We start from the raw sequence: 15713 nt of genomic DNA on the forward strand, positions 1-15713 counted from the left end.
TAAAACAATGTTAAAATTAAATTAATTAAAATACTATATAAAAGAAAAGAGGCAGTGCTGGGAAAAAAATTATCTCCTCGCTCAGACCCCAATAGAACAGAGTGAGAGAAAAATATGTGTATATTAAAACACATTGATATTGTGTAACAACGATGGCTAGAAAGGGAATGTACAGATCCGGAGACACAGTCTCCAAGTTTGGTTCATTTGTGTCCATGTCTAGGGCACTAGTTATTACAGTACAGTTTGGTTTTTGGACTTCATACCACTTATGTGGAACCCTTGTGTTGCCAGTAAAGTGAAACCTGCAGGAAACTTTGTTTTACTAAGGGTAGACGTTGTCAGACTAAGCTGATTTGCTTTTATGAAGAGGTGAATAGGTGCCTGAACAGGATGTGGTTATAGTGTTCCTGGATGCAAAGGCGTTTGATATTGTCCCCCAAAGATGTTTAACAGGTAAAATGTATGCCGCTTAGATGCAAGATTTGCAACTCTTTTGTGTGAATGTAGTCTAAATGTGGGCAGTCATTGCTATATGGAACCTAAGGGCACATTCACACTACCAAGTTTCAGCTAGTTACACTACGGGACAGTATGTAGATAGCTATACTGCTAAGAGTCCCTCTCCTGGCCTACAATTCAGGTCATCTGACCAATGGACCGAGTTTCATGGCTGAAACAATACTCTAAATATAAATATGCACATCTGTGCAAGAGAGAAGTGAATGTACCAGGTGTACAGTTTTTGCATCTTTTTATTGCGTCCGGTTCATTGAAACACAGAGACAACTACCTCTTCCTCTGTTCCTCCTTTGAAATCATCAGTGTGTTATATATGACAACTGTAATGGGTGAAAATAAAAAGTTAATGACCCATGATACCACCACACACTACAACGGAAGGGGTACAGAGGTGTGCACAGCAGCGAGCCGTCTGCGACTGTGTTCACTGACAAGACTGTAATAAGCAGCCTGCATTAGCTATGATAGTCTGTGCAATAGGCAGTGTGGTACATATAAAACATATGTTTCATTTGCATTTTTTAATGTCAGCAGACCCTAAAAATAAAAACTGCACTCACATCTCGATGCATGGCTCATAAATTCCCTTTCACACACATGGAACATCTGGCTGCTACGGTGTTAAATAAAAAGTAAAAATACAAAATTTGGACTCACATATAAGACTATACTATGGCTTTGTATAAGCTATGAATTGTACAGATCCATAATATGTTGTCCATAACAGTTGTCTGCAAGCCTCAGAGTTCATAAGGAAGAATATAGAAGTTCTTCCTCTTAGAATATCTCTGTATGTGGTGCCCTATTTAAAAAGAACACCATAGGCCCCGGATAAGTTGCCTATGGCTAGAATAGTACAGGACTGTAGGGATCTATGAAGGATTTACACAGTGCTCTGGCCTGTCCCTAATACATAAGACAAGACATACACTAAGTAAGAATAGAAATAAATGGGCTCTACCCATAAGTCAGCATGGACCGACTTCCAGCGGAATATTTGTGGTGAATAGGTCCGAACATACTAGTGTGAATAAGGCATAAACAGTATAGAGACTGAAATAATTTCCAAGAAGCTTCTAAGGTTAGAAAAAGGTTTTCTTTTAAAGTCTGACTTTCTTCCTTTGAAGTTTCGCATGAGCCGCATTTTTATGGTTTTCGAAAAGCTTTTTTGATATGGTTACATTTATTTACTTGTGTTGTAATTTCATAGATTTTATTGCCTCATTTTAGGCCAAAGAAAAGTGTTTGACCTGCCTTCTGGCAGTTGCCTCTTTCGAAGTGATGTCTACGACAATCATTCCAGCTTTATGTATGACAGCTGCACGACATGCACCTGCAGGGTAAGTAATGCACCTGCAGCCAAATATGAGCTTTCACTTTGGATGCCTTTTCTTCTATGTGTCACTTGTCCAGATACAGCTAAAGCCAAAAATGTTGGAAACTCAACTCAGTGGAACCGAAGGATCTAGTGACATGCTGTTTTTATCATCAATGAAAAAAGTATATAGAACAAAAAGAAAAGACTTTTCATCGTAATATACTTTTTATACTATACAGTGAAATTCCTTTAAATCTGTATCCGTTGACCCCTAGTCTAATGTAGTAATGCAGCACAGACCTGTAAAATAATCCGGAATACCACAACACATTAAAATTAAAACTGATTTAGGATATCAGTTAAAAAGTTTCCCTGATGAAGGGTTTAAGCACATCCACATATTACTATTCTGTGCAAGCTCTGAGGTGTATGGAGATGTAATAAAGCACCCATAGAAGTACTTGTGTGCCCCATTGGGTGCCATATTACACGTGTTGACTCATTGTTGACGATATTGTGACATTCTAGCAAATCCCTTGGGATACTGCAAGTCATAACACAACCACTTTGTGGCCACACACTGATTCACATAGGATAAATATATCATGACAAAAGTATTGCCAAATCGTTTTTGAAGAGCAGGTCATCTTGTGTCAGGCAACTCAGGATATGGTGAGCCAAGAGTAAAGATCAGGAAGGACATACTTGTATATCAGGGATCCACAACTTTTGGCATTCCTGTTGCAATGAAACTACAACTCCCATCATTCTCCATTTAGTTCTAGGGCTAGCCCAAAAACAGCAGAGCAAAGTGGCATGCTGGGACTTGTACTTCCACAACAACTGGAGTGACGACAATTACCTGCCTTCTGTATATAGACCTATGTATAGATACACTCGAGTATAAGCCGACCCGAATATAAGCCGAGGCCCCTAATTTTAACACAAAAAAGTGGGAAAACTTATTGATTCGAGTATAAGCCGAGAAGGGGGGGAATGCAGCAGCTACTGGAAAATTTCAAAAATTAAAATGGTCGGAGTTTTTGGGTGCAGTAGTTGCTGGGTGCTGGGGAAGGGGAGGGGGTGTTTTAGTTGTCTGTCTGCCCCTTCCCTGAGCTTGAGGACTGCCCCCCCCCCACACACACACTTGGAATTCAGTCTGGCTGAATATAGGGTATCTGCAGTGCTCCTATTAACCCCTTTCCGATGGAGCAGGAGCACTGCAGATACCCTATATTCAGTAGACCGGGACTTTCAGACACAGGGATACCTAATGTGTTTGTGTTTCACAGTCATTTTCTACTTTTATATGTATTCTAGGGAAAGGAGGGATTTAGAACTTTAAATTTTTTGATTTTTTTTTAAAGTTCCTTCCCCCCCACCACTATTTTATGGGAGATTCTATACATTGATATTGCGGCTGGTCATAGACCCCCCCCAAAAAAAAAAAAAAAAAATATTTTTTTTTTTTTTTTTGCTGACTCGAGTATAAGCCGAGGGGGGCTTTTTCAGCACAAAAACTGTGCTGAAGAATTTGGCTTATACTCGAGTATGTATGGTATATATAACAGCGCTTTGAACAGAAAGTTTGCATAGTTTTTCTCCGTGGACTTTCTGTTACAATTATATCTATGGGAAAGCTGCTGGTATTTCCATAGATATAGTTGACATGCTGCGATTTCCAAAACCGCACTGTTTTTGGAAATCGTAGCGTGTCCGCAACTGTGGTTTTAAACGCAAAGTGCGCATGGGATTCGTATGAATCCCATCCACTTTGCAGTTACTGTAAAACGCTGCCATTTTTCCTGTGGCGTTCTCAGCTTTTGGGGCCCCGGCCTTAAAGTGATCTCACTACATTTAATATGCATTATAGAAATGCCAGAAAACTGAATGTATTTTTTAACTTTTTTATTTGGGTAAATTGTAGCTGAATGATCCTTATTAATAAAATATATTTACCATATTCACCAGTTACAATGCAATATGGATGAATTAGGCTTATGAGATTTATTTTCTTTTTTACTAATTTCACCACTATGTAGAGTGTGGATAACAATTTGCCATATTAACAAGTAACAAATAATGGCCCTAAGATGTAACTTTTTCTAGGTGTTTCTAAGTAGATGCTGAGCTCCATATGGTAATCGCTCATAATATCCTACTCATCTAGGGACAGAACAGACCAGTACAGGAAATGATCTTGTGGGAACAGCCATGAGCTGGGGCTTTCAGCAGCATGTGCTCCCAGTCAAGTATCAAACTACAGGAATAAAATCATTTCATCCCCAGCAGGCTTGTGTCATTGTTTAACCCAAATTATGACTTATGAATAAGGGCCTTTTTTGCTTATAGCAGAAGTAAGAGATTATCCTATTAGAGTCTGTGGTGCGTTCTCATTGCTAATTAGCTGGTATAATTCATACAGGATATGAGTAAGGAGGGTTACTCTTGTGGGAACAAAAAAGCCGTCTGCTTGTATGGTGCCGACTGTGTTAGTAACGTTGCCTTTGACAGGCCCAGTGTCATGTTTTAAGAGGTAAACTGAAGCGATTAGAATAGCACAGACTAAATATACATATGCAGACATTGGGGAAAAAAATTATTAAACTCAAGGCTGTATTCACATTGATGTCTGGATTTCTGCTTTTTTTGTTCTTTAGAGGAACCGAAAAGTACAACTCCCGCTAAGGGTAGATCCGTCATATGATGGGCACAACCAAAATCAATGCACCTCACATAATGTAACAGGATCCATTATGTATCTATGACAATGTATGTTATTTTTCTGTCCTTGATATGCAATGGAGGATCCTAAGGGTAAGTTCACATGGAGTTTTTTGGACCGGAACCTGAGGCGGAGGCTGCCTTAGGTTCCGGTCCAAAAGCTGGGTAGCCGCAACTGAAAGCCGGTGTACTGCATCAGCATCTAGCCACGCACTTTGCTCCAGATTAGGCCCAATGAATGGGCCTAGTCTGAAGGAGGGAGTGTCTTCAGGCCGAATAACGAGGCGACTCAGCCTTGAAGAATGAGCACCTCGCTTCTATTTTCCGGGAGCCGGAAGAAACAGCTCCCAGAAAAAACTCCTGAACGGTTCCCATTGATTTCAGTGGGAGACATCTTTTTGGTCAGGATTTTGAGGCGGATACGGCCTCCAAATCCCGATCAAAAAATTACATGTGAACTTACCCTAAAGGAACCTCTGACAAAAATGTGTACATAATAGAAAACTGCCTATGACGCCTATAGCAACCACAGATAATGTGATGCTGGGACTGTGTAGTGTGCATAAGGCAAAATAAAAAGACCCACTGTTTTCTTCAGGAGAAAGTGCACATCCTGTCCATAGGCTATATCTGGTAATGCTGCAATACCAGACATGGACCAAGTAAAAGAAGGGCGCTGTTTTCGAAAAAAAAAAAAAAAAGTCAGTCCGTTTGTGTCTAAATGAAAAAAAAAAAAATAACAAACCATTTATGATTTTTTATAAATATCTAGAATATATTTTTGTTCATTTCAATAAGATTGTAGCAAAGTTGTTGTATAATATGATTTAATGCTTTTTAACAGAGTGGTAACTATGGGAAGTGCAAGTCCCTGTTCTATCTTTTCTGTTTAGGGATTTGTTTATAAAAAAAATTTCTTTTTTTTTTTTTTGTGTGTAGGACTCCACTGTAGTCTGTAAAAAGAAGTGTTTTCCTGCAGGATCTTGTAACAATGGACAGGAGCATTGCTGTGAAGAATGTGTCTCCTATGTACCTGCTGAAGAAGTAAAAGTGTGCAAGTCAGGAAGCAAGATATTCAGGGTAATGGTTTAAGATGCTTACCCTTTTCTCTGTACAACTCAATCATTTAGTATACTTGATTCTGTTAAGGTCAAAATAAATAGGTACAAGTTTATTAAAGGGGTTGTCCAACTCATTTTTATTGATATCCTCAGGAGAGGTCATCAATAAGAGATCAGTGGGTCCAACGTCCAGGAATCCCACTGGTCAGTTCATTTAGACTTGATAATAAATCTACCCCTTTTAATGTGAATATAGTATAGAATATTGAAAAAAAGACATATATGCTGCATGTATCACATCTGTACACACCTTTTACTTTTAAAGGGGCTCTATTATTGGGAAAAGACATTTTTAACTAAGCACATACTTGCATAGCCTTTAAAAAGGCTATTTCGCACATATCTTTTGTATGTAAATCACCTCAGTAGTTTTTTAATGAGCTCATTTTTATTCATATGCTAATTAACTTCTAGCAAGCACAGGAAGTTCCCAGCAACCTCCTCTCTGCTATTCTCTACTATGTGTATGCGAGCAGGGAAATGAGTCATAAGCAGCAGCAGTCTGTGCTGTATGCACATATAGGAGAGAATAGCAGAGTCACGATGAGACTTCCGGAGTGCACAGAGAGGCTAATTAGCATATGAATAAAAACAGGGTCATTCAAAAACTACTGAGGCAATTTACATACAAAAGGTATGTGTGGAATAGCCTTTCTAAAAGTTATGCAAGTATGTGCTTAGTTAAAGATCACTTTTCCCAATGATAGAGCCACTTTAAATTCGTTATAAGTAACCAATGTTAATGTTGTTAATAATATAAACTATTGTAATAAAGCATAGTAATAGAATACATTTGAATAACATGCTGTAGAATGGTAAATAGACTACAATTGCTCTTTCAGGATAGGCTTGGCTTAGGTATAGGCTATGCTTTCTATAAAATACAAAGGAGTCAGAGTATTCTTGCTCATATCCTGTAGAAATTACACTAGGTAATTAGTAATGAGAATACGCCATATACTCTAATAAGATAATCTCTTACTTCTGCTTTAAGGAAACCTGCAAATAACACTTATTCATAAGTCATAATTTAGGTTATACAATAATACAAGCCCACTGGGGATGGAACATTTTTTTGCCTGTAGTTTGATACATGACTGGGATCACATGCTGTTGAAAGCCCCAGCTGATGGCTCTACTTTTTGGCTTTTTCTGCAGGATGGAGAGATGTGGTCCTCTGTCAACTGCACCATCTGTTCTTGTGTGAAAGGCAAGACGGAGTGTCGCAAGAAGCAATGCATTCCAGTCAACAGCTGCCCCCAAGTAAGTATTTTAGTGTCATTTTATTAGAACATGTTGTTAAATATCTTATTGAGATGAATATCATTTTTACTGTGCTCTAAAGTCATTACTTTGGTCATAGAGATTTTGGACCTAACAGGTCATGTAATTCTGGTTGTATTCTCGTACCAGAGTGCCAGATCGTCCTCCTGTTGGCCCTGGTTCTGACAGTAATAAACTTCAAAGGTTCAGCATAAGGAAGTCCTATTTGAAGCTTATTCACTGACTGATTCATTCTCCTTCTAGGGTTATATTTGATGGTAGGCCATTAGAGTCATTTCATGGCATGAGGAAGGGACACAGTCCCGAAACGCGTAGCCTTTGTATGCTGATTCGCTAGCCAAAATGTGATTTTTTTTTTTATTTGGGAATGAAATAAAAGTTAATTTTTATCGCACCATACAAGTTTGGATTTTTGGATAATTGGAACCACAGTTGAAGCTGGAATTTTACTACAGTTATGCCTACTATTTATGGTGACAACTATTCTCCATGTCACCTTCCCATCTACTAATCATTAAAACTTTCAAGTTATTTTAGGTGACAGTTAAATAGAACCTGTCTCTTATAACTAGGCATTACCACCAGCCTTGTGTGTAAGGTGCATGTTCCTACACAGTCTGTCACTGTCTGCACTGATTGTGAAACAACAGTATACAGGAATACACCTGAGCGGTTAACACCCAGTTGTCAATTTATTCAATCATACTCATTTCCAGGAGGAATAAGAGTGGAATAGTATAATGCAGAGTTATAAGAGTAGATAAAATGATCCAGAATTGTTTTATTATGGGGGCTGCATGTGGCAAGAGATAATCTTAGATCTTAAAGGGGTTTTCCCACCTCAGTGTTTCAGCAATCTGGCTGCAGACTTTTTATCTCACTTCCTGTATTTTTCCGCCCTCTTGCTAAATGGGACAGGGAAGTCTTACAACATTTATGCAGATCAGATAATATGCAGATACTTGTACAGAATGGACTCAGTGTTCTGTCTGTGTTTAGTTAGAGAGATAACAGACTCTGCTTTATCAGAAAACTGCAATTAGCTGAATGGATTGTCCTGCCGGCAAGAGCAGTGAATGAGTTAAGTCACTTGTCCCATAGGTCCATGGTTATAACAAAGTTGTGTAATGGGAGGAATAAAGTCACATAGCAGGCAAACAAAGCAGAATTTCTAAAGAAATATATTTAGGAAAAGTCTTCAATTTACATAAGCTACCAGTGTAAATAGGATCCTTGAGATGAGAATACCCCTTTAAGTTTAGTCTTGAGTTTAAATTCTGGGCTTCACTTGAATTACATAAACACAAAAAGCCAATAAAGAATTATCACAAGAGACATTTTGTTTATTTTTCCCCTTTATGTTTTTTTTTTTACTGTTTATGCTAGATTTTCCCTGACAATTTTAATACTGAAGGAAAGAATCATGAGAACTCTGGATTTTATACAGTAAAACATATTGTTTCATACTTTAGAGGTATAAAGTTCAGAATTATGTATTTATAAACTTAAAAAAGGCCTTTTCTATATGCAGGTCAAAACACTTAAATATAATAGGAGTATAAAAAGGTAACTCAGTTAATTAGATTCCATTGAACTCAACAGAGACGTGCAAGGAATTTTTTAGGCCCATTAATAGCAGATTTCCATTCTGTCTTTTGCTCTCAACCACTTCAGATTTGCACTGGAAACCTTATAAAAAGACACAGACTGATTGGAAACATTCACAAGATGGAAAGTTATCACTTATTACTCATTGACTACGCTGTTGAGAAAAACTTGGGTGGGGGGTTCTTCTGTAGCAATTTATAAATGACTGGCAACTCTCAGGGATTTCGAGAAGACAAGTCTTAGGTTGGTCATAAATATAGCCAAGGTTTGTTGAATGTGTGGTGTAGAAAGCATTTCATTCCATATACATCTGTACTTTATTACTACGTAAAAGTTGCCTCCTTAGCATCGGGGCCAAATGAGGCACAAAAAAAAAAACAACAGCTGTTTCTGTTGCACAACCAAACAAAAGCCTAATTAGTCTTGCCTGAAATATTTTCAGACATAAAACCAAAAGGCTCATAAAAATCCTTAGAAGAATAAAACATGGTCTGATTAGAAAGAGTCTTAAGGAAAAAATTGGATTATATCACTTATCATGCTCCTAAGGGATTCTGTCAAGTGACTATTCGCAACACATGTAAAATGTAATAGGCTACCTTATTCTTGAGATAAACATTGGAATCGGTGCCAGCATACACAATGTTCAATGAATCGGTGGTGTTGGTCATAGATTCCATCCTCACTTGAACTTTCTAATGGGCGCTGTTGGCAATTACTGCATTTATTGCTATATAAACGTAATCTTCAAAGGCACTATGACATTTTAAACATTAGAGGGACATTATTGTCAAATATTAACTTGGATAATGATGTATTACTCGTATATCTTTTACTGCTGTAATGTGCGAACCCGATAATGACAGCTTGTGAACATTTTTCATGATTATTGAGCAGTCAGTGCCAACATTTCTATAATTATTGCCAGTAAAAAAAGCCAGGCGTACATAGACCAATCAGGTTTCTGCTATTTAATTATGCGCGCTCCGCTAATTTATGAGAAATGATCATCATATGAAAGATAGGGGAGTTACATGTCACTTTTCTTTACAGTCTCAATAAAATCAGGGCAAAAAATGGCCACACGATTGTCTGTCAGCAGTATATAAAATTCATTGCACTTGTATGCCTATTAGCCCTATATGCTTTGTTTTACTTCTCTAGGCTAAAAATAATATGGCAACAATATAGGAGAGCGAAATGATCGCAGTTTATTGTAAAGATCTCATAACTCTAAGCATCTCATAACCCAGAGTACCTACTCTGGGGTACGAACATTAAACTTTTATCCTTATTGTTACCACCCTGAATATTTTCCCCAGTACTAAGACTATACATGTTTCCAATATTATTATCATTGGTGGTAATTTACATTTGTCAGACATATTTGTGGCTATTGGGCTTCATGCACAAGTGCAGTCAAAGCTCCGATGTTCACTTCCCATATCTTATAGGACCTGCTCATTGGACATGGAGCTTGGGCCATACCTGCCCTGCACTTGGCCTATACACTCCATCGTGTGCATGAGGCTTTATATTATGTACTCAACACATCTGGATTTGGTGTCAGCAGCATGTTAGCAATCAGACCCTGAAAATATATATAGGAAAAATCCTAACTTTTACATGCACCCCTAAATTATTCCATACATATCTCGAGCTTGTCCCACAAAAAACATTAAGATAGACAGGTAAGGATAAGACGCAAGCAAAAAATAAAATACAATAATATTGTGATCTTTAACCCCCAAATTATTTTGGTTCTTAAAGTGGTTGTAGGTATATTAGCTGCACAAAGCACAGGGGGCATTATCCCTGTGCTCCGAGCACAGCTGTGTCATCCATATTTGAACATTGCTTGGCTAAATCAACGCTGATGTGTGCACGAAATCACAAATGCTTTGTACATGGACATTGAAGTTTGGGCATCCCAGGACAGCAAATGCAGGACTTTCCCGCTGTGCCAAATGGGGACCTGCTGCCATAAGACCCAGTGGAAGTGCACCATTGGTCCTACGATTAAAGCGTCCTTGATTGATGTCAATGTATAGAATTACAGGGATAATTCACATCATAGCATAGAGGTAAAAAACGCAATGATAAAACTATAAGATAGCAATGTTCCACAGTAATGTCTTAGTGCAGGAACGAACAGTGATATCACCTAACAGAAAAGAAACATTTGTTTTCTCTTAAAGGGTTTCCCACATGAACATAACCATATTAACCTCTTCCTACCACAGCCATTTTTTAGATTTTTATTTTCTTTTTGTCGCCCCAACATAACTCTTGATTTTTTGATTTTCAGAGCTATATGAGGGCCTATTTTGATTGCTTTATATTTAATTTGGTTTGGGAGACAAAAAAAAATAACGGTTCGGCCATTTTGATTTTTTCCCACTACAAATTTCAAGCCTCCATATATAGTATACTATAGAGAATATATTGAACATAATGATAATAATTAGAGATGAGCGAACAGTGTTCTATCGAACTCATGTTCGATCGGATATTAGGCTGTTCGGCATGTTCGAATCGAATCGAACACCGCGTGGTAAAGTGCGCCATTACTCGATTCCCCTCCCACCTTCCCTGGCGCCTTTTTTGCTCCAATAACAGCGCAGGGTAGGTGGGACAGGAACTACGACACCGGTGACGTTGAAAAAAGTAGGCAAAACCCATTGGCTGCCGAAAACATGTGACCTCTAATTTAAAAGAACAGCGCCGCCCAGGTTCGCGTCATTCTGAGCTTGCAATTCACCGAGGACGGAGGTTTCCGTCCAGCTAGCTAGGGCTTAGATTCTGGTAGGCAGGGACAGGCTAGGATAGGAAGGAGAAGACAACCAACAGCTCTTGTAAGAGCTAAATTCCAGGGAGAAGCTTGTCAGTGTAACGTGGCACTGACGGGCTCAATCGCCGCAACCCAGCTTTCCCAGGATCCTGAATGGAATACACTGTCAGTGTATTCCCGTATACCCGATATATACCCCGATACCCGTTCCAACGGTGTGCCCCCCCACCTTCACCCCAGAAATACCCTGCAAGTCCCCTAGCAATAGAATTGGGGCTATATACACCCACAATTTTTACTACTGGTATACAGTGCCATTGTCTGACTGGGAATTCAAAGAATATATTGGGAATACAAATACCCTCATTTCTTGCTACTGCCATATAGTGCCAGTGTCTGACTGGGAATTCAAAGAATATATTGGGGTTACGTGCACCCACAATTTTTACTACTGGTATACAGTGCCATTGTCTGACTGGGAATTCAAAGAATATATTGGGAATACAAATACCCTCATTTCTTGCTACTGCCATATAGTGCCAGTTTCTGACTGGTAATTCAAAGAATATATTGGGGTTACGTGCACCCACAATTTTTACTACTGGTATACAGTGCCATTGTCTGACTGGGAATTCAAAGAATATATTGGGAATACAAATACCCTCATTTCTTGCTACTGCCATATAGTGCCAGTGTCTGACTGGGAATTCAAAGAATATATTGGGGTTACGTGCACCCACAATTTTTACTACTGGTATACAGTGCCATTGTCTGACTGGGAATTCAAAGAATATATTGGGAATACAAATACCCTCATTTCTTGCTACTGCCATATAGTGCCAGTGTCTGACTGGGAATTCAAAGAATATATTGGGGTTACGTGCACCCACAATTTTTACTACTGGTATACAGTGCCATTGTCTGACTGGGAATTCAAAGAATATATTGGGAATACAAATACCCTCATTTCTTGCTACTGCCATATAGTGCCAGTGTCTGACTGGTAATTCAAAGAATATATTGGGGTTACGTGCACCCACAATTTTTACTACTGGTATACAGTGCCATTGTCTGACTGGGAATTCAAAGAATATATTGGGAATACAAATACCCTCATTTCTTGCTACTGCCATATAGTGCCAGTGTCTGACTGGGAATTCAAAGAATATATTGGGGTTACGTGCACCCACAATTTTTACTACTGGTATACAGTGCCATTGTCTGACTGGGAATTCAAAGAATATATTGGGGTTATAAATACCCTCATTTCTTGCTACTGCCATATAGTGCCAGTTTCTGACTGGTAATTCAAAGAATATATTGGGGTTACGTGCACCCACAATTTTTACTACTGGTATACAGTGCCATTGTCTGACTGGGAATTCAAAGAGTATATTGGGAATACAAATACCCTCATTTCTTGCTACTGCCATATAGTGCCAGTTTCTGACTGGTAATTCAAAGAATATATTGGGGTTACGTGCACCCACAATTTTTACTACTGGTATACAGTGCCATTGTCTGACTGGGAATTCAAAGAATATATTGGGGTTATAAATACCCTCATTTCTTGCTACTGCCATATAGTGCCAGTTTCTGACTGGTAATTCAAAGAATATATTGGGGTTACGTGCACCCACAATTTTTACTACTGGTATACAGTGCCATTGTTTGACTGGGAATTCAAAGAGTATATTGGGAATACAAATACCCTCATTTCTTGCTACTGCCATATAGTGCCAGTTTCTGACTGGGAATTCAAAGAATATATTGGGGTTACGTGCACCCACAATTTTTACTACTGGTATACAGTGCCATTGTCTGACTGGGAATTCAAAGAATATATTGGGGTTATAAATACCCTCATTTCTTGCTACTGCCATATAGTGCCAGTTTCTGACTGGTAATTCAAAGAATATATTGGGGTTACGTGCACCCACAATTTTTACTACTGGTATACAGTGCCATTGTCTGACTGGGAATTCAAAGAGTATATTGGGAATACAAATACCCTCATTTCTTGCTACTGCCATATAGTGCCAGTTTCTGACTGGTAATTCAAAGAATATATTGGGGTTACGTGCACCCACAATTTTTACTACTGGTATACAGTGCCATTGTCTGACTGGGAATTCAAAGAATATATTGGGGTTATAAATACCCTCATTTCTTGCTACTGCCATATAGTGCCAGTTTCTGACTGGTAATTCAAAGAATATATTGGGGTTACGTGCACCCACAATTTTTACTACTGGTATACAGTGCCATTGTCTGACTGGGAATTCAAAGAGTATATTGGGAATACAAATACCCTCATTTCTTGCTACTGCCATATAGTGCCAGTTTCTGACTGGGAATTCAAAGAATATATTGGGGTTACGTGCACCCACAATTTTTACTACTGGTATACAGTGCCATTGTCTGACTGGGAATTCAAAGAATATATTGGGGTTATAAATACCCTCATTTCTTGCTACTGCCATATAGTGCCAGTTTCTGACTGGTAATTCAAAGAATATATTGGGGTTACGTGCACCCACAATTTTTACTACTGGTATACAGTGCCATTGTCTGACTGGGAATTCAAAGAGTATATTGGGAATACAAATACCCTCATTTCTTGCTACTGCCATATAGTGCCAGTTTCTGACTGGGAATTCAAAGAATATATTGGGGTTACGTGCACCCACAATTTTTACTACTGGTATACAGTGCCATTGTCTGACTGGGAATTCAAAGAATATATTGGGGTTATAAATACCCTCATTTCTTGCTACTGCCATATAGTGCCAGTGTCTGACTGGGAATTCAAAGAATATATTGGGGTTACGTGCACCCACAATTTTTACTACTGGTATACAGTGCCAATTTCTAACTAGGAATTCAAAATGCGCAAGGCTCCCGGAAAGGGACGTGGACGAGGCCGTGGGCGAGGTCGGGGGAATGGTTCTGGGGAGCAAGGTAGCAGTGAAGCCACAGGGCGTCCCGTGCCTACTCCTGTGGGGCAGCAAGCATTGCGCCACTCCACAGTGCCAGGGTTGCTTGCCACATTAACTAAACTGCAGGGTACAAACCTTAGTAGGCCCGAGAACCAGGAACAGGTCTTGCAATGGCTGTCAGAGAACGCTTACAGCACATTGTCCAGCAGCCAGTCAGACTCTGCCTCCTCTCCTCCTATTACCCAACAGTCTTGTCTTCCTTCCTCCCAAAATTCCGAAGCTTTACAGAACAATAACCCAAACTGTCCCTGCTCCCCAGAGCTGTTCTCCGCTCCTTTCATTGTCCCTCAACCTGCCTCTCCACGTCACGATTCCACGAACCTAACAGAGGAGCATCTGTGTCCAGATGCTCAAACACTAGAGTCTCCTCCATCTCCGTTCGATTTGGTGGTGGATGACCAGCAACCCACCCTCATCGACGATGATGTGACGCAGTTGCCGTCAGGGCATCCAGTTGACCGGCGCATTGTGCGGGAGGAGGAGATGAGACAGGAGTTGGAAGAGGAAGTGGTGGATGATGAGGACACTGACCCGACCTGGACAGGGGGGATGTCAAGCGGGGAAAGTAGTGTGGATGTTGAGGCAGGTGCAGCACCAAAAAGGGTAGCTAGAGGCAGAGGCAGAGGTCAGCAGCTTAGGCGAAGCCAGGCCACACCCGGAATCTCCCAAGATGTTCCAGTTCGTACCCAGCCCCGAAAAACTCCCACCTCGAGGGCACGTTTCTCGAAGGTGTGGAGTTTTTTCAAGGAATGCGCCGAGGACAGATATAGTGTTGTCTGCACAATTTGCCTCTCGAAATTGATTAGGGGCTCTGAGAAGAGCAACCTGTCCACCACTTCAATGCGCCGTCATTTGGAATCCAAGCACTGGAATCAGTGGCAGGCAGCAACGGCAGGACAAAGGCCGCCTGCCGTTCACGCCACTGCCACTGCCTCTGCCACTGCCTCTGCCACTGCCACTGCTGACTGTGCTGGCGATGCACTCCAGAGGACGAGCCAGGACACCACTTCATCTGCCTCCGCCACTTTGTTGACTTCTACCTCATCCTCCCCTGGTCCTGTCTTATCTCCTTCTCCTGCACCATCAAAGGCACCATCAGGCGTTTCTTTACAACAACCCACCATCTCTCAGACATTGGAGCGGCGGCAGAAATACACTGCTAACCACCCACACGCGCAAGCCTTGAACGCCAACATCGCTAAACTGCTGGCCCAGGAGATGTTGGCGTTCCGGCTTGTTGAAACTCCCGCCTTCCTGGACCTGATGGCAACTGCGGCACCTCGCTATGCCGTCCCTAGCCGTCACTACTTCTCCCGGTGTGCCGTCCCCGCCTTGCACCAGCACGT

At 40.2% G+C, this 15713-nt stretch overlaps 1 protein-coding gene across 1 annotated transcript in view; it reads left to right on the forward strand.

The window, feature by feature from the left end:
* BMPER (BMP binding endothelial regulator) overlaps positions 1–15713 on the forward strand; it is a 174595-nt gene that overhangs the window by 97585 nt on the left and 61297 nt on the right. The window contains exons 8-10 of the mRNA XM_075271124.1: positions 1753–1862; positions 5504–5644; positions 6844–6948. Coding sequence (XP_075127225.1) covers positions 1753–1862; positions 5504–5644; positions 6844–6948 — 356 coding nt within the window. The remainder of the gene's footprint in view (positions 1–1752; positions 1863–5503; positions 5645–6843; positions 6949–15713) is intronic.

The sequence above is a fragment of the Leptodactylus fuscus genome, chromosome 4 (assembly GCF_031893055.1).
Source record: "Leptodactylus fuscus isolate aLepFus1 chromosome 4, aLepFus1.hap2, whole genome shotgun sequence".
NCBI lineage: Eukaryota > Metazoa > Chordata > Amphibia > Anura > Leptodactylidae > Leptodactylus > Leptodactylus fuscus.